This window comes from Myotis daubentonii, chromosome 16, assembly GCF_963259705.1.
Source record: "Myotis daubentonii chromosome 16, mMyoDau2.1, whole genome shotgun sequence".
NCBI lineage: Eukaryota > Metazoa > Chordata > Mammalia > Chiroptera > Vespertilionidae > Myotis > Myotis daubentonii.
The window spans coordinates 26,017,099-26,038,681 of record NC_081855.1 but is presented as its reverse complement, the minus strand read 5'-3'; the positions used below and the strand labels follow the sequence as shown (position 1 = coordinate 26,038,681).

Below are 21,583 nucleotides of genomic sequence, written 5' to 3'. Positions count from 1 at the left end.
CCAGCTCAATTACATTACCGTATTTAAACTTGATAACAGCCCTGAATTGTACCCATTTTACAGATGGGAACACTGAGGTTCAGAGAGGAAGTGACTTGCCCTGAGCTGTACAGCATGTAAGCAATAGAGCAAGATCAAAGCCAAGTCTGTCTGACATGAAGCCTGTGTTCTTGACAGAACCCCCATGCTGCCCTCCTGTACATGCCTGGCTTCTACTGGACTTGCTCACTGGCTCAGGGATTCTGAGCTCCCAGGGAGCCAGGGCGGGTCCAGAAGGCCTGGGAGAGGGGATCCGGCCTCTGTCACTTACCTGCTCTGAGATCTGAACCAGCTACCTAAACAGAAGTGTTGGTTCCCTTTTCCATAAAACTAGAGACCCCATAGAGTTGGAATTAGGTTATCCCCCAGGTGTAGTTGACGACACTGAGTCCCACAGGGCCGACCTGACCAGAGCCGGGCTGACTCTACCACAGCCCAGGCTGCCCTGCGGTCTGTAGGGCCAGGACCCCTTCCTCTTGGGCAGGCCTGGGGTGTCCTGCCTCCCCAGGGAGAGGAGCGGAGCCCACGTGTCCATTTGAGGACTGAGCCCCGGCCTTGGCTTCCCCGGCAGCTCCTAGCAGGAGGTCTTCGGTGTATTCAGTTGGCAGCCTGGAGGAAGGAGGGGTTTTCTCCCGGCCGAGCCACAGGCCCACTGCCAGCTTCAGCCCGTGGAGTCCAGGGCAGGTCCCACCTGTCACTCCAGGCCCAGGAGGACAGACGTACAGCTCTCCCTGTGCCAAGGGACCCAGCTGGGCCGCCCGCAGCCAGCAGGAGGCCTGGCACCCTCTCTGGGGCCATCTCAGCAGGGTTCTAGGGACTTCTGCAGGGGATGGGGAGAGACTGGCTTTGTAGGAATCTTTTTTCTCTTTTGCTGTCCCTTCTCCTTAATCCGCACGTGGCTGGGTATCTTCTGACACGAATGCATCGTCATGACCCTACCCGCCCCCCCACCCGCCCCCACCATTGAGCGATGGCCTATTTGATTAACCTCCTCTCCCATTCTGCTTTGTCATTAATATGCTCTGAAACTGGGCCTTTGGCTAAACCTCCTGGTTTGGATTTTTCTAAAAGAAAGGGCCTGTTTGAAAAACAGCCGCCACAGAGAGAGCGCTTTGTGTGACGTCAGCCAGCGTCTCGGCTTTCCCCGATGCCCCGCGCTGGGCCCGCACTGTCCGCTGCACAGAGCCCTCACTCCCTCCGGGACCTGTTAGCTCTCTGGTCACCGCAGTGTCCGGGCCGGGCTGGTCGGGGGTGTTCGTCTTGGAGAGAAACCCCTGCCGTCCACCACCCTGCCGTGCAGGAGCCTTTCAGCTTATCTTCAAGGATAAACCTGGGGAAAGGTTATTCCTACCCCGTCGTGCAGTACAACTGGAGCGGCTAACAAACTTCCCCAGGTCCCAGAGCCCCATAAGTGGCAGAGCTGGGGGTAGAGGCCTGCAGTCTGAGTTCAGCTCCCCAGCGAGCCCCCTTCAGTTTTCCGTAAGAGGGTGTTCTTCCCTGGAAGGTGCGGTCGAGTCTCAGAACCCTCAGCACCACCGTCAAATGTTTTCAGAATCGTTACTCTCCCCGCTGATTTTACCCTCCTGGGCCCGTGCATATTTCACAGAGAAGCAGGCCTGAGAGGGGAACGGAATGGGCCAGGGCTCTGCAGCAGGGCGGCCGTGGAGGCTAGGTCGCTGAACCCCCGTCCTCAGGGCAAGCCCCTTCACTCCTGGGGGCTCCTGCCAACACCCGCCCTCTCCCAGCTTCTTTCCTCCTTCCTGCATGGATCACCCTGTCCTGGCCAGGCCCACCGGGGGCATGCCTGCCCCAGCCCGGTAGCCAGCCCGCCCTCCGAGCCCACGCCTGTGCCCCCTCCCCTTCGCTTCATTTGCTGTTCTGTGTGTGACTCACCTCCTCTTCTGTTTAAAGCTGCCTACTTCATTCATCATAGACAGCAGTTTATCTTTCCAGGTGAGTCCTTTGCATGGTCCCACTAACTGTCCTCTGCTGTGACCCCTCTGCCCGGCCCACCTGGGCGCCTCACCCTCGGCACCTTGGAGGTGCTTGAGTCTCAGACCCGCCTGTTTTGAGAGCTGCCTGTCTGTTGAGGCTGGAAAGGGGGGCAGGGTGAGTAGTAGCCTTCACAGGGGCAGTGCCGTGCTGGCAGCGACCGTGGCATCCATCCTGTCCAGCCGCTTGGACAGAAACTACAGGCAACTTGTCCAGGGTCCCACGCCAGGAGGTGGCAGGAACTCCTTTTGCATACTGGAGGGGGGGACTTTTTTTTATGCCTTCTCCGCCTCTGTCACAGTATGCCCCTCCGCACACTGACCAGGAAACTGCTTATCTCACAGAAGCCGAAGCCAGTTTGGGAAGGTCCGCAGGCTTCCCTTACTCAGTGGGCTTCACCTTGCAGAGCCTTGTCGCATGGCGCCATCTGCTGGCCACTTATTGGAAAAGCCTCCGCAATGAAAGAAACCTTTCAATAAGACAATCATTTATTGATTCCCTTCCACAAAATTGTTTTGCGCACCTACTATGTGCCAGTCTGCATTTGACCATATTCCTGCCCCTAAGGCATTTATCCGGTCAGTCCTTATTTCTCTAGCTGAAGCTGACAAGCACCATTATAAATAATCTGCCACTTTAAATCTTAATTTAGCCATGTGAAGGTGAAGTTTTAGACAAAGTCTGTAGCTAATTTTTTTTTCCTAGTTTAAAAAGGTCTGTGCTGAAGTCATGGTAGTTTGGTTATTCCCGGCTCTTCTATTAGGGGAGTGGCTTGGAGCATTTGTCAGTTCTTAGAGGATCATCCATAGGGTACTGCAGGCGCACAGGCTGGCTGGGTCAGCGGCTGGCTCCCCGAGCTGCCTCTGTGGTTTCATACCAGTTACTGCTGTGGTTTCCCTCAGGAGCCTGCTGGCTCTAGGATGGCGTACAGGGCAGTGCCTGAAAGCACTGGGAAAACGTGCCTCTACTTCCAGAAGATACATTTTGCTCTGCAGATGTGCTGTGGAAGGGAAGGAAACTATTTCTATTAAAACAAACATGGACACATTTTGGAGCAGAATGCAAAGTATGAGGCTTCAGAGACGTTTTGCCCTCCCACCGGAGTGCTGCTTCTCCCTGAACCCCCCACACCACACACGTTTTTCTTCCGTGGAAGCATTTGAGCGGTGTTGGATGGGAGAAGTGTCAGGCCTCCCTGGCAGTCTGCAGACACGGTACAGCGGCGCTTGGAGGAGGCCTTAGCAGCGGCTGCCCGGGCCTGGGATCTCCCAGAGACCGTGCACTGGACGTTGGGCACACGCGTGCGTTTCCTTGATAAGAAGGCCCGCGGCTGCTATCAGATTCTTTACATCTGCGAGCTTCCAGAGAGGTTGAGAACCTGTGGTTCAGAGGGCCTCCCGGGTGGCCTAGGACAGTGGTCAGCAAACTGTGGCTTGCGAGCCACATGTGGCTCTTTGGCCCCTTGAGTGTGGCTCTTCCACAAAATACCACGTGCAGGCGCGCACGTACAGTGCAGTTGAAACTTCGTGGCCCATGCGCAGAAGTTGGTATTTTGTGGAAGAGCCACACTCAAGGGGTCAAAGAGCCGCATGTGGCTCGCAAGCCACAGTTTGCCGACCACTGGCCTGGGAGAAAGCCCTGGAGTGAGGTCGAGGGAAGTTTGATGGCCGATGGGGAGGTTCTTTGTCCTAGAAGACAGGGAGAGGCGGGATTAGCCTAAGCCGCCGCTAACTCCAGTCTATCCCCTTTTGCTGATAAAAGAGGAGGGAGCGAGGGGCCAGCCGCCCCGGGGCTGCCAGGCTCCCGGTGAGCATTGGCGAGAACAGAAGGAGGCAGGCAGCAGCAGGAGCAGCTATGGAGGCCTCAGCCTTATGTAACACACTGGTTTCGCCCTGGGTGACCATCTCTCAGGTGTCCCTGTGCAGCTTCCGGTGCCAAACCTGGGAAAGCCCCAGACTCAGGGGGCGGCCCCAGCTGGCCTGTGGGCTGTGTGTTTCTTCCCCTCCCCTGCGAGCTGTCCGCCAGCGGACCAAACCTGGAGGCCGAGGGGGCGGGGCTCCAGCTCCCGCCAGAAATTCCCAGCCCCGGTGCCAGGCACCAGGTGTCCCTCACGAGCCACCTGTGAGTCCTCCTTCCGCCTCCGCTGGCCACCAGCCCCGGCCTCCAAGCAGAGCAGGAGGGCCTGGCCCACGTCCAGTAAACAGTAGCCCAGGTTGCTTCCACCACTTGCTGGTATGAGGCGGTTTGACCACAGGGGAATGGCGTTCACTGAGACTTCATCCTCCTCGCCCACCTGGGGCCCCTCTGGGACAAACCAAGTGCTGTAGAGGCTGCGTTCAGGTTCCGTTTCAGGAAAAGCACAAGGTGGCCCCGTGGGAAGGGCTGGAGAACACGTGTGTAGCCCGGTGAGGGGCGGCTGGGGGAGAACCCACTTCCCTGCGTGTAAGCACTGTCTTTCACGGGGGTGGGAAGGTGGTCTCACGCTTCGTATTTGCTTTTTGTTTCCTCCAGACATTTCCGCGTTTCCACCGGCAGCCCCGTTCCCCGATTCAGCGGACAGTACCCGGTAGGCATTCCCGTGCTGTGTCCCCTCTCTCCTCCATGGGGACTTGTGGCAGCTGGATCCACATCTCTGACCGTCTCCCCCCACCCTGTGAACCTCTGACCTCCCACTTTGCATAAGGCCCTGCACCTGGGCCGGCCAGATGGCAAACGGCTTGGGCTAAGGCACCCTCTAGGCCCCTGAGCTCAGCCAGAGGGTTTTATTAGCCCCTTATCGGTGCAGTCAACATTGGGTGGGGCGGTAAACCTGACCCAGGAGGAGGGGGCAAAGGGTACTCAGAGTTATAGAAACTACTAGAAATAGCTCCTGCTCATGCAGCCCTAGCTCAGTGTCAGGCCACGCTGAGCACCTGACTCAGGTTCCCAAGTAGGTACATCCTCAGTGTACAGATGGGATCGCCAGCTCAGAGAGGTTAAGAAACTGCATAAAGTCACACAGCCGGGACGGACCAGAACCAATTCTCAAGTAGAATCTCAAGTTCTGTGCTTGTGTTGGAACCTCCATACTGGCTGTCAGGTTGAAAGGGCCTTGGTGGTCCCTGCCCCTCCACCCCCCAACCCCGCCACCCTCGGGTTAGTGTGGAGAAGGCCGAGGCTGGAGAAGGGAATGGGGCCTGGTCCTCCGCCTCCTGACTGTTTCCACCGCATCCAGACCGCCCTTCCCATAGGTGAGGGTCCAAGTCAGGATCCAGGCCTGGTGGCCTCTTCTCAGACCTCACAGGGGAGTCCCGGCCCAGCTGAGAGCAGAGCGGCCCACCCTCAGGGTCTCCTTGACAAACCCAGTTTTACTCGTAGGCTCGACGACCAGCCGAAGGCAGACGTGTTGGAGGATCATGAAGTAGAGGTGAGCCTAGACAGCGCCTGCTCTCTCCTTTCCCTTTCCCCTCCAGCTCAGCGTGCAGAGCGGGTGAGGCGCCGGGCCCTGCACGGCCCCCTCAGGTGCCTGCTGTGGCAGATGTGGCCGGATGTGCTCGGCAGGGAAGAAGGATGAGGAAGCAAGCTTCCCTTTGCTTTTCTGTTTGGGGGGCTAAAGTCAGCTCTTAATGCCCATGATTCCCACCCCCGGCCTGGAGGCCCGGGCCCAGCCCTGGAAGCTCTGCTTCAGTCCGTCTAGGGTGGGGCCAGACATCTGTTACCAAAGCTCCCCAGCTGATTCTGATTGTAGCCAAGGCCAACATCACTTGACCCTTGAACCACAGTGTCAGCCGAGCCTGGCTCCCTGCAAAGGGAGCAGAATGTTAACTAACTCCTGCCCAGGGAAGAGTCAGAAACTTGTGCTTAAACAAAGGAACACCCAGGAAGCATGAATGCGGTTAAATTCTTCCTGCCGGGGAGGTCGGCGCTTCCCCAGTGATCAGATGTCACTCACAGGGAGCTCTTGGCGTGTTAGGCCTCCCCCCATGCCCCCCTCCCCAGCCAAGGCCTGTATTTCGTGGATGAGGACACTGAAGTGCCAGGTGACCTGCCTATTGTCCACACAAGCCAGTGCAGGGCTGGCACCGGGACCCGGGCCTCCCGACCCTGTGCCCGTCCTCCTCCCTCACCTGATTGGGGCTCTGGGGAGGGGGAGTCAGTGGAGCCCAGACCTGCTGCCCCTCAGTTCCTTCCTCCTGTCCTTCCAGGCCGAGGAGCCGGAGGCTGGCAAGTCAGAGGCAGAAGACGACGAGGACGAGGTGGACGACCTGCCGAGCTCCCGCCGCACCTGGCGGGGCCCCATCTCCCGCAAGGCCAGCCAGACCAGCGTGTACCTGCAGGAGTGGGACATCCCCTTCGAGCAGGTGGAGCTGGGCGAGCCCATCGGGCAGGGCCGCTGGGGCCGCGTGCACCGTGGCCGCTGGCACGGCGAGGTGGCCATCCGCCTGCTGGAGATGGACGGCCACAACCAGGACCACCTGAAGCTGTTCAAGAAAGAGGTGATGAACTACCGGCAGACGCGGCACGAGAACGTGGTGCTCTTCATGGGGGCCTGCATGAACCCGCCCCACCTGGCCATCATCACCAGGTAACCCCGCCCGGCCCTCCTGGGGTGGCCGCCTCAGCCTCACCTTCCCTGGGGGCCCTGATACTTACGTGGATGCCCTGGAGAGTGTGGAAGATTTTTGGTTTTAGTTAAATTTATTTTTCAGTTATAGTTGACATGCAATATTATATTAGTTGCAGGTGTACAGCATAGCGATTGGACATGGGTACACCCCATTTTGCTTGTTTATCAGAAACAGGCATAAGTCACCACCCACCAGAACTCCTGAGCAGGGCGAGGTCCCCCGCCACCACACCCGGGGACAAAATGCCAGTCCAGAGCACGACAGCGTGGTTCCTTAGGCAGCCTTACGGTGGTGACGCCAGCTCCACCCCCCCCACACCCCAGCCCCCAGCGCTGTCCGTCCGTCCTTCCATCCTTCCACCTCTTACCCACCCAGTTCCATAAAAGATCTGAGCGGTTCTCAACCTGTGGGTCGCGACCCCTTTGGCGGTCGAACGGCCCTTTCACGGGGGTCGCCTAAGACCATCCGGCATATCAGATATTTACATTACGATACATAACAGTAGCAGCACTAGTTATGAAGTAGCAACAAAAATAATTTTGTGGTTGGGTCACAACCTGAGGAACTGTATTTAAAGGGCCAGAAGGTTGAGAACCACTGGCTTAGAAGGAATACCTATAATAATGTAGCAGGGCATTCGTTGACAAAAGTTTAGCGTGCTTTACTAGTAGAATATCCTGAAGGCACTGGGGCACAGATAAGGAACTACCAGCCAATATTCTGGACCCCTCATCTGCTCTCAAAGTTTCTGAGGCTCCAGCATCTTATCTCCTTGGAGACGTTTTCTAACAACTAGCCCCTTCCTCGGGTGGCGTAAGTCACCTTCTCCTGGAACAGGAGGGTGGGTGCATGTTCTCTCTGGGTCCTTCCTCACCTCACGTTTTAGGGGACAAGGTAGGGGGGACCCCAAAATGCAGGCCCTTATCCAATAACCATGCTGACACCCCTCCACCCTCCTCCCACTCTCCTTTATTGAAATAAAATCTCTGTGATCAGAAAACAATAGAAACGATCATGAGAATCATTAGAGGGAGCCCCAGGGCCCGACGTTGCCTGGGCCACAAGTGGGGCGCATGCGAGTTTGTGTTTGTACATTCAGGGAGGCCCAGAGGAATGGGAGGCAGGCTTGGTTAAGAATGAGGATTCTGGTGCAGGGGTTGGAGAGAGCACAGCTCTCCCCACGGCCCCTCCCAGGCTCCACAGGGCTGGGGTCAGGCTGCACTGGCCCCAGACCTCTGCCTGACCCGCCGCTCTCAACAGCTTCTGCAAGGGGCGGACGTTACACTCGTTTGTGAGGGACCCCAAGACATCGCTGGACATCAACAAAACGCGGCAGATCGCTCAGGAGATCATCAAGGTAAGGGGCGCCCTCCTGCTCTGCCTGCCTGTGTCAGGGTGGTGGTGGCAGCCTTTGTCTCTCCCCTGCGTTGGGGTACCTCAAGGGTGGGACCCCTACACTCCTCCCCTCCATCTGTCTCTCATCCAATTAGAGCTACAGCTGGAAACTAGGTGAGCGGTGAGGGAATGGATTGGTCAGGGAGGAACGCAGCGGGCTTTAACGCCAGGCGGCCTGAGTTTGAATCCTGCTCCCATCAGCTGTGTGACTTCGGCAGGTGGTTAAGCCTCTCTGAGCCTTGGCTTCCGTATAAAACGGGGAAACCAACGTGACCTCCCTTGGAGGATGGACACAAGGGTAACACGGGATAATGTACGGAGAGAGCATTGGGCCCGGGCCAGCACGGGGTATGTCTGTTAGCCTTGTTGTGGGGGCTGGGGGAGCACCCACACTTCTGCCTTAAAGTTTCCAAATCCAAGTTTAATGAGGACAGGCCCGCGGGCTCAACTCAGGCAGCCCTTTCTCTTTCTTTCATCCTTTTAAAGTAGTTAAATAAAAATGAAAGAAAAACTTTTTTTTTTTTTGCTTTATTTAGCAACAGGCCCAGATAAAAACTAGAATACTGTGGGGTGGGAGTTCCTCTTTTCTTGGTTTCGGTTGAAAAGCTTTCCCAGCAGCTGCCCCCATGTTTGGGTCCCTTTCCGGCCTTTCCTTTCTCTTCTGCCTTAGCCCGGCCTCCTTTCCTTTCTCCGCCCTCTCCCTCCTTCCGTCCCTTTCGGGGGTGTGACTTTTAATAGGAAAAGCTAAACATCACAGTGACTTTTGTGGACAAACCAAGATTTCCAGGTGACATTTCCCTGTGGCCGAGCTAATGAATTAAACGTGTGAAGCCCCCAAAACCAAAACACCAGCTTTATGCCTTCCCTGAGCCTCTCATTTCAGAGAGGCCGGGGAGAGCGGCAGCGTGTGAGAAATGGCTCGCCTGTCCCCATACCACATGGCGGACTAGGAAACAGAAGCATGGCGAAAATGAGACTTAATGACACTCTGGAGAGTGGGCGCCCATGGTACAGGATCTCTCGCTGGGCAAGGGACATAGCCTATTTACGTAGACCCTCCTCCAGTTCCTCATTGGCTGCTTACTATGTCATCACCTGTTTCCTGATAGGTCACCTCGGTCTTGCTGCCTCCCATTGGGTTATTTAAAAAAAAAAAAATGGGCTGGGGCCTTCTCCAGTGGCCTCCACCTCCCTTTGTCTAGGGCAGCGGTTCTCAACCTGTGGGTCGAGACCCTTTGGGGGTCGGGTCGAACGACCCTTTCACAGGGGTCGCCTAAGACCTTGGGAAAACACATAGATAATTACATATTGTTTTTGTGATTAATCACTATGCTTCAATTATGTTCAATTTGTAACAATGAAACCGGGGGTTACCACAACATGAGGAACTGTATTAAAGGGTCGCGGCGTTAGGAAGGTTGAGAACCACTGGTCTAGGGGAATCTTCCTAGGACACGTGCTGTCAGCCACAGGCACAGCTCTCATCCTCTCTCCCCACCCCCACATCCTGTTTGCTCCGGGGAAATTCAGAAGCCGCCTGGCCACATGCTGTTTCTTTTCTGTGAAGATAAATCGGAGGCATATTTATTACAAGCGTCACACCTACTTCGTGTGCCCCCCGACGTGCTAGGCCCTGCTCCCCTCTGCCTCTCTGCCTCCTCAGACTGTTCTCTGCATGTTCTCACAACACTGAGCATCGCGCAGATTCCGGGGCAGAAGAGAACAGTCACTCAGAGGTGTAGCTGCGGAGTCCTGGGTTTGGCATTAGAAGACAGCTTTGACCTTGAAGCGATCATGCCAATGTCAGGTCGCCCACGTCCCCTACCTGGCCAGGCCGTGTTCAGTCCACATAGAGCACTGGTTAGAAGTCACCCACTCCGCCCTTTCGCTTGTCAGATGAGGAAACTGAGGCTCAGAGAAGCCGAGTGTCCAAGGCCGCACAGCCAATTAGAATCTGAGCTGAGATGGAACTTGAACCCCAGATTTCAGCCATTATTCCAGAACCCCCATGACAGCACAGATGCCAGGACCTCCCGAACTCGGGGACGCCCTCTGTGGGAATTCCTCTCTGTCTCTCCCTCCCCCCGAGCCCTCGCCCAGTCTGAGGGTACAAGCCTGCTGGTTAAAGCCTGGATAGAGGTCCCAGATCACATGGGTCCTGTATGCCTTAATGCGGATGGTTTCGTCATGCTTTATATACTTCCTGGCACCCAGCTTCCCACCCCTCTCCCTCTCCTCGGTCCCATGTTAGCTAAGTCTGAGGAGGATGCTGGACAACACAGGCATGGAAAGGGCACAGATGGACCAAAACCAGATCTCAGCTGTGTGGCCTGGAGCAGGTGACCGCCTCTCTCTGAGTTGGGCTTCCTCACCTGTAAAATGGAGACAGTTACACCGTGTGAGATTGTGAAGATTAAGTGAGGCGATCTGGGTAGTGCGTCAAGCTCGGTGCCTGGCCCAGGTGCACACTAGGTCATTGCCACGCATCTCCCCTCCCCCTGACGTGGGCTCCGCTGTCTTCCAGGGCATGGGCTATCTGCATGCCAAGGGCATCGTGCACAAGGATCTCAAATCCAAGAATGTCTTCTATGACAACGGCAAAGTGGTCATCACCGACTTTGGGCTGTTTGGGATGTCGGGCGTGGTCCGAGAGGGACGGTGAGTTGGCCTTGGGCATCCGGACGGAACTGGGAGGAACTGGGGTGCTGGGTGGGCCTGGGTCCAGCTGGGGCCTGGGCACTCCTGCGTCTGAGGAGCAGCCCTCCCTGTAGGAAGGGCCAGTTTGCTTTGGTCCTGCCTTTGTGGTTCTGGTCCAGAATCAGATTCGATGACCTGTAGGTCCCTCGTACACTTGATTCTCAGGCTGACCCAGGGAGGCTGGGTCCCCTCACTCACATTTACCACCTTGGGCAGAGGACCAGGGTTCAAGTCCCCCATGTGAGGAAGGGCGTCAGGTGTTATTTCTCCAAATCTTGAAGGGGTGGGATGGGGAGAAAGCTCCGCTCCAAGCATCTGGGGGACCCCCGGGAGGCAGAGTGGCAGCCGGGCTGGAGAGCCAGCTCCAGGCCAGGTCCTGAGATGCACAGCAGGTCTGATTTCCTGCACAGGGATGTGCTCCGAGAACCAGGCACCTGCCAGTGCGGCTCCCTCCCCATCCCCCTCCTTGGCCGGCTTCCCTAGAAAAACCCGGCCATCCCTCTCCTGCTACATTCCCCCCAAGCGCCCGTGCCTTGGCAGGTGCAGGCTCAGCGTGCGGCCCCTCTGGGCCGGGCGTGGGTGGTGCCGGGTGAGCCTCTGATGGCCGCTCGCTGAAAGGCCTTGTGTCTGAGCCAGCCCTGGCTTCTTGGCCACCAGGCGTGAGAACCAGCTGAAGCTGTCACATGACTGGCTGTGCTACTTGGCTCCTGAGATCGTGCGTGAGATGACGCCCGGGAAAGAAGAGGATCAGCTGCCGTTCTCCAAAGCTGCTGACGTCTATGCATTCGGGTGAGGAGGCCCTCCTGCTGGGGCTCTGAGGCTGGGGGGCAGGGGGCGGGGTGGGGGGGTGGGCGTGCTTTGAGCCCTGGCTCTGCTGCTTGTTGGGCGAGTGACTACACTACTGACCCTCCCTTTCCCTACCTGTAAAACAGGAGAGTAATGGCACCTCCCCAATAGGATGGTTCCCTGGGGACTAAGGTCTCACCCACTGTCCGTGAGGACGCTCACCAGAGCTAAGAGCTGCCCCTCTGGGTCCCCTCACTCTGGGATGTCCTGCCAGCAGCCTCTAGTGCCCCAGGAAACTGAGCAAAAGGAAAACGGAGAAACAGGGTGGGGCAAAAGGAGGTTTGCAGTTGTGAGTACACGAAACAGATCATTCTTACATTACTATTTGTTTTCCATACGAATAACTGCAAACCTCCTTCTGCCCCACCCTGTCTAATAGGAAGTTTTCTCTTGGCCGCATTGAAAAAGAAAAACCGATGAAATCCGTTGCAGTCATGTTTTCTGTAACTCGGATTCTCCGAAGTATTATCCCTTCAACGTGTAATCAGAAATTAAAATTGAAGGGGCTGCCTTACCGTACGGAGTCGCAAAGCCTGGCGTGTATTTTACACCCACAGCACAACTCAGTCCCATGCCCTACACGAGAGTGGCTCAGTGGCCCCCACACAGGACAGTGTGGCTCTAACAGTCGGGAGAGGCCAGGGGACTGGGAGAGGCTGAGTGAGGCCTCACCCTGTAATCTCTCGGATGTCCTTCCCTCGGCAGTGGTCTCCCTGCCCCCCTCCTTCCCTGTCATTTCTGAAGCACCCTTGTGTGCCAGGCACCGGGCGTGCCATTTTTGTTGCCCCTCAAACAACCTTTGGATGTAGGTGTCAGTCCCACTGAGGTTGACAGTTATACCAGGATCTCTGCTCGGAGCCTGGGCTGCCTCAGACTCCCCAGCACAATGGGAACACCAGGCCACAGACCCTCTAGACCAGTGGTTCTCAACCTTCTGGCCCTTTAAATACAGTTCCTCATGTTGTGACCCAACCATAAAATTATTTTCGTTGCTACTTCATAACTGTCATGTTGCTACTGTTAGGAATCGTAATGTAAATATCTGATATGCAGGATGGTCTTAGGCGACCCCTGTGAAAGGGTCGTTCGACCACCAAAGGGGTCGCGACCCACAGGTTGAGAACCGCTGCTCTAGACCCTCCAGGATGCGGTCGTAGCATTCCCTGAAGCCCGGCGGGTAGAGAAGGGAGGAGAAGGATCCTGCAGCCTCTGGCTGGGCTCCTGGCATGGGCAGCAGGCGCCCGGCAGTGAGCTGGGCTGAGCGATCCAGGGGCTCAGGCTGCACGGATGGTCTCCACAGGACCGTTTGGTATGAGCTGCAAGCAAGAGACTGGCCCTTTAAGAACCAAGCCGCAGAGGCCTTGATCTGGCAGATCGGAAGTGGAGAGGGAATGAAGCGAGTCCTGGCCTCCGCCAGCCTGGGGAAGGAGGTCACGGTGAGTAGCCACCTGTCCGAGGAGCGGGAGGAAAGGCGAGGGCAGTGATGGCGAACCTATGACACGCGTGTTAGAGGTGACACGCGAACTCATTTTTTTGGTTGATTTCTCTTTGTTAAATGGCATTTAAATATATAAAATAAATATCAAAAATATAAGTCTTTGTTTTACTATGGTTGCAAATATCAAAAAATTTTTATATGTGACATAGCACCAGAGTTAAGTTAGGGTTTTTCAAAACGCTGACACACCGAGCTCAAAAGGTTTGCCATCACTGGGCTAGAGGGAGGACGTAGGCACCTGACCTGGCTGCACTTCCTTCACACACCTGAGCCGCCGGACCTGGGGCAGGTGTGTGCCGGGCCGGCCTCAGTGCTGCTGGCTGGCGGCCCTTGTCCTTTATCACCCCACACTTACCCTCCTTCTTAAAAAGAAAGCTTCCCTGCCCGTTGGTTGAGTTCAAACCTGCTGTGTTCTGGCATCAGCTGGAGTCTGTTTATCTTCTTCCGTCAGGCCCTTGATTGGGCCCTGGCAGTGGAAGATTTCTGTTCCCCTCCACTTTCTGAGACGATTTCTTGTTTATGGCTGTTCTAGTTTCCTGCCTATGGTTTCTTTGTTTTCTAGTGGAAACTTCCGCTAGACAGAATTCGGTCCTTCCTCGTGAGTTTCCGCGTCTTTTACCTTCTGTCACATTGCCTCCCATTCCTCCCCAGAGCTGGGTCCGCAGTGAGGGGATTTCCTTGATCTTATTTTCTACTGCTTCTACCTCATGTTTTATTTCGGAGGCTACATGATTCATTGCAAGCACTTGATCACTTTGTCAGTTTCTTTCTTTACTGCACGCTGGTCTTGTTTTATGGATAATCCTCCCCCGCACGCACACGTACCGTGTCCTCAGTCGGTGTTTTTAGGGTCCGTTTATCCCCAGTTTTCCTACCTGGCAGCCACCCAGGGGCCCGGACATAGTGAGGAGCAAACACCTGAGCTGCTGAGTCTGAGTGGATGTGCACGTGCCGCTGTCACATGGGCACGTCGGCCTGACTGTGCAGGATGTTTGCTCACAGGTAGCTCTGAGTCAAAAGGCTGAGGGGGGGGTGTGTACATGTGTGGGTCCCTGAGACTAGGCCGCAGATCGCCACGGTGAGCAGGCTCTGCTTGGGGGCCGCTCGGGGCCGCCCTGCTGCCCGCTCTCACCTGCTGCCCCGCATTTGGTCCTTGTCACTCCGCCTTCGTCCCCGTGACGCCGAGGCTCCCGCCTGTTGCCGCCCCCTCTGCACACATTCAGAGCATCTTGTGTTTCCCCTGTCAACACACCGCCTTCCACTTTCCTTCTAAAAATCGGTGGCTTCCTTGCCGATGTCTTTTCTGTGGCCTGTTACTCAGCTTTGTTGCTGTTGTTCCTGGGAGGTCTGAGAAGGAAGGAGGGGAGCCCTATCTGGTTTGGCTCAGTGGATAGAACATCAGCCTATGGATTGAAGGGTCCCGGGTTCGATGACAATCAAGGGGACATGCCCGGGTTGCAGGCTCAATCCCCAGTAAAGGGCGTGCAGGAGGCAGCCGATCAATGATTCTCTCTCATCATTGATGTTTCTCTCTCCCTTGCCCTTCCTCTCTGAAATCAATAAAAATATATTTTTTAAAAAAGAAGGAAGGAGGGGAGGTGGGCTTGTGCGTTTCTATTTGAACTGGAAGCATGAGCGCTTTTCTGAAATTCGGTTATTTCTCAGCCCTGCTGGCCAGTCATCACAATGTCAGCAGGATGTTCGGGGACCACCAGCCGGGGGTGCTTGCGAGCGTGGAGGGGACCCTGTGCGGAGGCCCCAGCTCACCTTCCTCCCTCTCAGCCGGCTCACACCCCCTAACGCCGCCTCTGCCCGCAGGAGATCCTGTCCGCCTGCTGGGCTTTCGACCTGCAGGAGAGGCCCAGCTTCACGCTGCTGATGGAAATGCTGGAGAAACTGCCCAAGCTGAACCGGCGGCTCTCCCACCCTGGGCACTTCTGGAAGTCTGCTGAGTAAGTACCCCTTCAGCGGCCAAACCCGCCAGCCAGCCTTGGGAGCTGCATGTGGGGTCTCAGAGGGCACCCTGTGCCCTGTGTGCCCAGGACGGTGGCAAACACTCAAAGCAGATTAGCCGGAGGGCCTCGTTCCTCACCAATGACACCGCGTCTGGTCCGGAGACTCCTTTTGTCTCCAGCTCTCCTCTGAAAACTCCCGTATCACTGTTCTCAGAGAAGTGCTGACGCCAGGCCCAGGCCAGGCCCAGACGAGAGGATGCTGGGACAGGGCCACATGGGCCCCTGGACGCCAGAGCATCACCAAAACCCGCAGAGTGGCTGTGGCTTAAAATAGTGCAGACTCGGCACAGAGCTCTCTAGTCCCCCAACCTTTCTCCTTTGCTCAGTAAACAGGTGATGGGTGAGTGAACGGATGAGGGAATAATTACAGTATGCTGAGTGCTGGGACAGAGCACGGCCTCGGTGGGAGCAGGGACGGGCCCTCTCTGCCCACCCAGGGAGCTTGAGGAAGTGTCTCCGGCAGAGAAGTCCTTGGAGCTGGGCTTTGAACAGGAGCCGTCCCAGCAGAGACCAGGAGCAGGGGGTTCTCCTGGACTTGCAAGAAGTAACTCATTTGACAGTCTGGGCCCCGGTTTTCTCATCTGCAGAAGGGAAAGCTAGGTGCTGTGAGATGGTTCCAGATCCCCTACAGACCCCATAGCCCACGGTCTCATTTCGCTGAGGGAAACTGAGGCGCCACTAGGCACTGCTTCTGGCCCACCACGATCAGTGTTAGCCTCTGAGGAAAAGAATGCCAGCACTCCCTCATGAGTCCGTGTCACAGCTTCCTGTTCATGACTTTTACTTCTACACACTCAGCCTCTAATTCTCCTTTTCTTTTTCTTTTCCATCGGTTTTGTTGCTTTTTTATTTTGGGGGGTGGCTGATGCGATGACCTGTCCTGTCATCTCCCTCTCTCTCCCACCATCCTGATTCCTGTGGCTCCTCCTCCACCTGCCACCACCTGCCACGCGGTGGGGCCGACCCTACGGCATCACCTGCGGACTTCGCTCCTCCCACACCTGGCAACATGATCGCGGGCACTCCCAGTCGCTGGCGGAGCCGATACTACGGGAAAGGACGATACGGCCAACCTGACTTTAAGAATCCCTGCCCCGCTCTGGAGGAATAGTGTGTCTTCTGTTATTTCCCTTCCTCTCTGCCTGTCGCAGCCTCCCCTCCGCTCACCCCGCTTCCTGCCTGTCTGCATCCAGCTACCTCATCTTTGTGTGTGTGTTTTCTCATAAACCAAAGGGATGTTTTTGCAGCTGAAACGGCCACCGGCAGGGCCTCTGCGGGCTCGTATTTCTCTCGCAGGGCCTCCGCCCACCCTGTGGCAGACGATGGCTTGCGCCTGGGTCAGAGAGAGAACGGAGGTCATCGTCTGAGACCCCGGGTGCCCTCTGGCCAGAGCTTACAGAGAATGCAGTGAGCAGAAATTTAGTGATCTCCAAGAAGTCCATCTGCATAGTCCAGGGCTGCATAGTCCATTGGCCAACCTCTGATTCAGATCCTGTGACCCGGCTCCTGGCAGCTCAGGGATGGCTCTTTGCGCCAGGCTCCCCTCCCTGCCCGCTCGGCTGCCAGGCCTGGGATGGAACAGGAGCGTCCCTTTCTCTCCAGGGAAAGAGGGTCCCCTGACCTGGCCAGGCCCCGGCTGCTGCCCCCGCCCCGTGGGGCCCGGTTCTCACTCACACTGCTCTCCCTTCTCTTTCCTCCCATAGGTTGTAGGCCTGGCTGCCTCGCATGTGCCTGGGGCTTTCTTCCTCCTAATCGTCACTCGGCACCTCGACTCCTGCTCAAATGCAAACCGAGAGGCGGGCACTAACCCGGGGACGCCATCTCTGCCGCTCCACCTTCTCTCCTGAGGCCTCCTCTTTTGCTTTGTTTGTTTTAAAAACTGGCCCCTCCGTCTCCATGGCCTGCGTGTGACTGAATACCTGGTGTCCGCGGAGGACCCCCTAACAGCTCCCCCCAGAAGGCCCTGGACGCGGCTGCACCCTCTCTAGCTCTTCCTCTGCGGGTGCTAGCGTGTTTTGTTGGGTGGCCCTGCCTCCTACTAACAGCTCAGTGAGACCTGTGCCCTCCCCCCACCCTGCCAACCTGCACGTTGCCAACCCCAGCACGTCGGCCTCCCAGTGGCTGGGTCCAAAGAACAGGGGGAGGGGGTGTGCTTGGCTATTAACCGTAGGGGATCTTGTCCAGCAAGGAGTGGGGCGATTTCAGAGCTGCGCAGGGCCGTCCCCTCTGCAGGGCTGCCGGTGGTGGACACCCCAAGGTCTGTTGCCGTAAAAGACACCAGCTTGGAAGGACTGCTCAGCAGCGCTCAGGGGGGTCGTCTGAAAGCAAGGGGCCTGTCTCCAAACAGTTTCACTGATGAAAGCAAAGCTCCTGCCCCCTCCCTCCCGCAACGTTGCTCCCTTTACATCTGCCCAGTGGGGATGGCAATTTCCAGACCCTGAGTCAGCTCATCGAGAGTGTGATTGGCTGGGCACCCAGAGTCCCTGCGTTGTTGCCAAATGCAGATTCCTGGGCCCCCAGGACCCGATCCTGGTCTCTGGAGACCGTCCCTGAGCACTGCGTGCTTCCAGGTGGCCCTCCGATGTGTGAGGCCCACTTCTCACAGGAGCTGGTGATGTCACTCAGCTCTGGGGTCGGGTGCCCTTCTCCCAGTTCCTCTGGGAGCACGCGCTTCCCTGGGCTGTGGTGAGAAGTCAGCTCAGAGGAGCCCATGGCAGGTACTCGCTCTGGGAGCTGGGGGCTGTAAGATGCACAAGCCGCCGCCCTCCAGCGGGCGTGTGGCCAAGGCTGGGCTCCCGACCCAGCACGACCAGGAGCAGCTCTGTCGAGACTACAGCCGTTGGCTGTGGAATCATTCTCCCTTCTTGGTGGGCTGGGTCCTCTGTGAGCTTCTGGCATTGGCCCACTCCTTAGCTCATGTCACCCTAACCTGACCAAGACCAGCGGGGCTGTAACCCTTGTTTTTGTTCCTCTTTGCAGCATTAACAGCAGCAAAGTTGTACCCCGGTTTGAGAGGTTTGGCTTGGGCGCCCTGGAGGCCAGTAATCCAAAGATGTAGCCAGCTGTGCAGTTTCCCCGCCGATTTCCTCCTTTTTCAAAGTGTTTCTAAAACATCCACACAACCTCCACCACAAAAAGCAGCACTCGCCGCTGAAACGTCCGCCCGCCGCTCTCCCAAGCACCGCAAGCCAGGAGCCTGCGTTCTGGGCTCAGACCTGTTTGTGTGCAGAAAACACCAGGGTCTCGGAGACGGAGCTGCACCTGCTGTTTCTTAAAGTGACATCACCAACAACCAAACCTGTCCCGACGGGCAGCCAATGTTTACATGTGCGATGTTTTACAATAGGTAATAATAAAAGCGGGCTGTGCGGAGGGGCGCCGGCCCGCCGGCCGGGACAGCAGACGTGGTTCCCCTGTGGAGAGCCCTGTGGGCAGGGAGCCCGCGCTGGGCCGCAGGAAGGAAAGCCTCAATGTTGTGGACGTTTTGGGGACAGGATGGAGGACCACAGATCTGACCTCGCCTCTGCTTTGGCCCTAAATCCTGTTGGGGGGGCGGGGGAAGCTCCCTCAGCCGGGGTCTCCCCTCGTCCCTTCCTCCTCTTGCAAAGGAAACCCTGGCTGGGAACCGAGCTGGAATACGAGGGTCCCCAGATCCCAGAGAGCTGGGTTCACCTCTGACCCCTGCAGTTCAGCCCACCCCAGCTGGAAAGGCAGAGACGGATCAAACCCGAGTAACATCTGCACTGATCCAGTGGTTCCACCTTCTGCAGCGAAGTTTCCTTCCTACCCGCAGGGAGGCAGCCAGGGCCGCGGCTTTTTAGACACAGCTGAGTCCCTGACTGACATTTGATTTGACCCCAGAGCGAAGGCCGTGTGTGCCGTGAAGGCTCCGTGAGGACAAGGAAGGTGCGGGGGGAGGAGAAGCAGCAGTGGGTCCCCGAGCCCCCTCCCAGCCTCAGTGTTACCTGGCTGGCCCCTTAGGAACCCATCCTCAGTCACCCCAAGGCCTGGAGCCGCCCATCTCTTCCCCCGGCCCCAGTCCTGTTGAAGCCCCTCAGCCCACTCCTGGCTCCCCCACTCTCCATGTGCAGAGCTAAGATGGGAGGCGTGTGCCCCCCCTTTCATGAGAGCCCCCCAGCCTCCAGAGCCTTCCCCAGCTACGAGTCAGGCCTCCCTGTCAGGCCTCCGTTTGAACCAGGACCGCCCGTGATGGGAGAGCGTCCTGCCTGTCTTCATTGGAAGCTGCCGCCTCAAGAGACAAGTTCCACGCGGCAAAGAAGCCCGTCAGTGGACGTTCTGTCCTACGAGGCTCCCAGCCAGAAATGACCAAGGGGGGTGAGAGTGGCCGTGTGGTTGGGTTCAGGCCCAGAACCTGTGTCCGTGCTCTGAGCCAAGATGGGAGGAGGTGGTCCTCCCACCCCTTTCACTCATGCCCCTAGCAAAGCTCCCAATCGTCAGAGCCGCCCTCCCCCTTCCTGGTCTGACCAAAATGCCGTATGAAACGGGCCTCTGCCCAGACGCTGAGGGCTGTGGGCCCGTCTCCAGGCCAGGCCAGCACCCTGGCTGAGCGGTACTTGGAGAGCACAGTTGCCGGGCAATGCAAGGTACCCGGCTCCCACTGCCCGTCCGCCCTCCGGATGGGAGCGCCTCCCCACCTCCCAGTTAGGGTGTGGGAGGAAGATGGGAGCTGGAAACCAGTGGCTTTGGCTTGTGTGGGTCTGTCCTCTGGGGGTGTCTGTTTCTCCCATCATGCCTTTGGCTTCCCCCATCAGCCCTCTACAAGGTCACCCCCACCCTCATCACAGTGTGTGACTGCTGCCTCTCGGCTTCCCCCTCTGAGCCCGAGGCCGTGCTGGTGAGCCCTGGGCTTGGGCAGCAGCGGAGCACACGGGGCTCAGCGCCTCCTTCGCCCACGAGAGTTAGTCTGCGTTTTGTTTTTTCTCATGAGTGTGACACTCGTGGGTCAGCTCAAGAAGCGTTTGTTGAGCAGCTACTGTGCTCTGTGCAAGTGCCGGGGGCCTGGTGATAAGACAGGCACCGTCTCCACCCTGATGGAACTGACGGTCTGCCAGGAACCCCAAGAGTGTAGCTGAGCGTCTGGGGGGCACCTCTTCTCCAAGGCCCCAGGCAGCCTCCCCACGCATAGCCCGAGCCTTTGCACTCCCCGTCATTTAGGAGAAACACCTCGGAAAGCCCCCCCAGTGGCCCCCTGCCCTGTGTTTCCATGACTGTGAATGAGGCTGGGAAGACGTGCGTGCCCTCCGTGTGCCCTCCCTTCCTGCCTTGGAAACATGGAGGACGACAGATACTGTGAATTCAGCCTCACGGCCAACTGTGAAGGGGAAGGAGAAGCTGGGAGGCCTCCTTGGAGAGAGCTCTGGGGCTGCAGACGTCCGCACTGGGGTCAGAGTGGAGCCCAAGCACTGGCCCTTCAGGGCCCCCCCAGTTCCAGCCTCACCTCCAAAGTCCCGAGGTCTGTGTCCCCACTGCCTTTAGCCACCAGAGCCGCAGCCACTGGGTCTCCATCCAACTTGAGGTCCTGAACCCCAGCGAGTCCCTGTTTGTCGTGAGCGGTGTGTAGCAAAGTGACCTCTCCATGTCACCAAACTAAAGACAGGCACGGGGCCCTGGACTCTGCCCCCTCCCAGCGTTTCCTGTGACGTCGGAGGGAGTGGCGCCCTGAAGCCTGTGTTCGGTGTCGATTTGGGGGCAGGTGGAGACATAACTGTGAAGCCGAACCGGGAGCTTGTGGGCTTCGGCGACGTCAGCCGGGATCTCGTCAGCGCGCGCACCCCCTGTGTCTCCTGTGGCCGCGGGGCACACACTTGCTCTTTTGAATGTGATGTAAAATTTGTACAGGAAAAGTTTTTATATTTTCTACCAACTGCATTTGTCTTCCAGAAATGCTATTAATTTAAATTAAAACGATGAGTATTAACGAACGTGCTCTATCACTTTTTGCCACTGGCAAGAACACACCCTCTGCCAGGCCAAGCCTGGCATCTGGAGTTTGAATAAAACTGTACCAAGGTGTCTGGGGCTTGTGTCTGCTTGGCTCCAGTCTGATGAGTGTGGGGGCTGCTCAGATAGATGGATGGTGGGGAGAACCGGAATGGGGGGTCCAGGGGGTTCGGGCCCGCTCTGGGAGTACCTTCCAGAGAAAGAGGAGGTATGCAGGGACCTCGAAGGCAGATATTTCTAAACAGCATCAAAGTCCCATGATGCACAGAGGAAGGTCACCCAGCCCCCACTGTAACATCTGGTCACTTGGGCCAGGGTGCTTTTGCCTTGTAGAAGCCTTGGGCGATGGATGGAGTCATTTATCCAGATCTTATTTCTAGGAGCCTGTCCTTGCCAGTACCATAGAGAGAGGTGCTTTGGAGGTTGGGGTAAGCCAAACAGATGGAGGAGATGGGGAACCGACATTTGTGGGACCTTTACTCTGAGCCAGGGAGGTGCTTTCCATATTTAATCTCACCTTCATCTAATCTTCA

At 57.1% G+C, this 21,583-nt stretch overlaps 1 protein-coding gene across 10 annotated transcripts in view; it reads left to right on the top strand.

Annotated features, from left to right (window-relative positions):
- The window catches only part of KSR1 (kinase suppressor of ras 1), a 137,924-nt gene extending 116,802 nt beyond the window's left edge, over window positions 1-21,122 (top strand). For 6 of the 10 annotated variants that reach the window (XM_059669439.1, XM_059669438.1, XM_059669448.1 and 3 more), the window contains 11 exons: window positions 1,951-1,992; window positions 4,543-4,597; window positions 5,389-5,437; window positions 6,216-6,595; window positions 7,899-7,995; window positions 10,558-10,691; window positions 11,388-11,519; window positions 12,877-13,012; window positions 14,893-15,026; window positions 16,119-16,199; window positions 18,069-21,122. In XM_059669439.1, the coding sequence (XP_059525422.1) occupies window positions 1,951-1,992; window positions 4,543-4,597; window positions 5,389-5,437; window positions 6,216-6,595; window positions 7,899-7,995; window positions 10,558-10,691; window positions 11,388-11,519; window positions 12,877-13,012; window positions 14,893-15,026; window positions 16,119-16,199; window positions 18,069-18,147 (1,319 nt within the window). In that variant the 3' untranslated portion in view covers window positions 18,148-21,122. Of the gene's footprint in view, window positions 1-1,950; window positions 1,993-4,542; window positions 4,598-5,388; window positions 5,438-6,215; window positions 6,596-7,898; window positions 7,996-10,557; window positions 10,692-11,387; window positions 11,520-12,876; window positions 13,013-14,892; window positions 15,027-16,118; window positions 16,200-16,792 lie in introns of all 10 variants that reach the window. The other 4 variants (XM_059669440.1, XM_059669444.1, XM_059669441.1 and 1 more) reach the window with 4 other exon arrangements.
- Window positions 21,123-21,583: the final 461 nt, after the last annotated feature.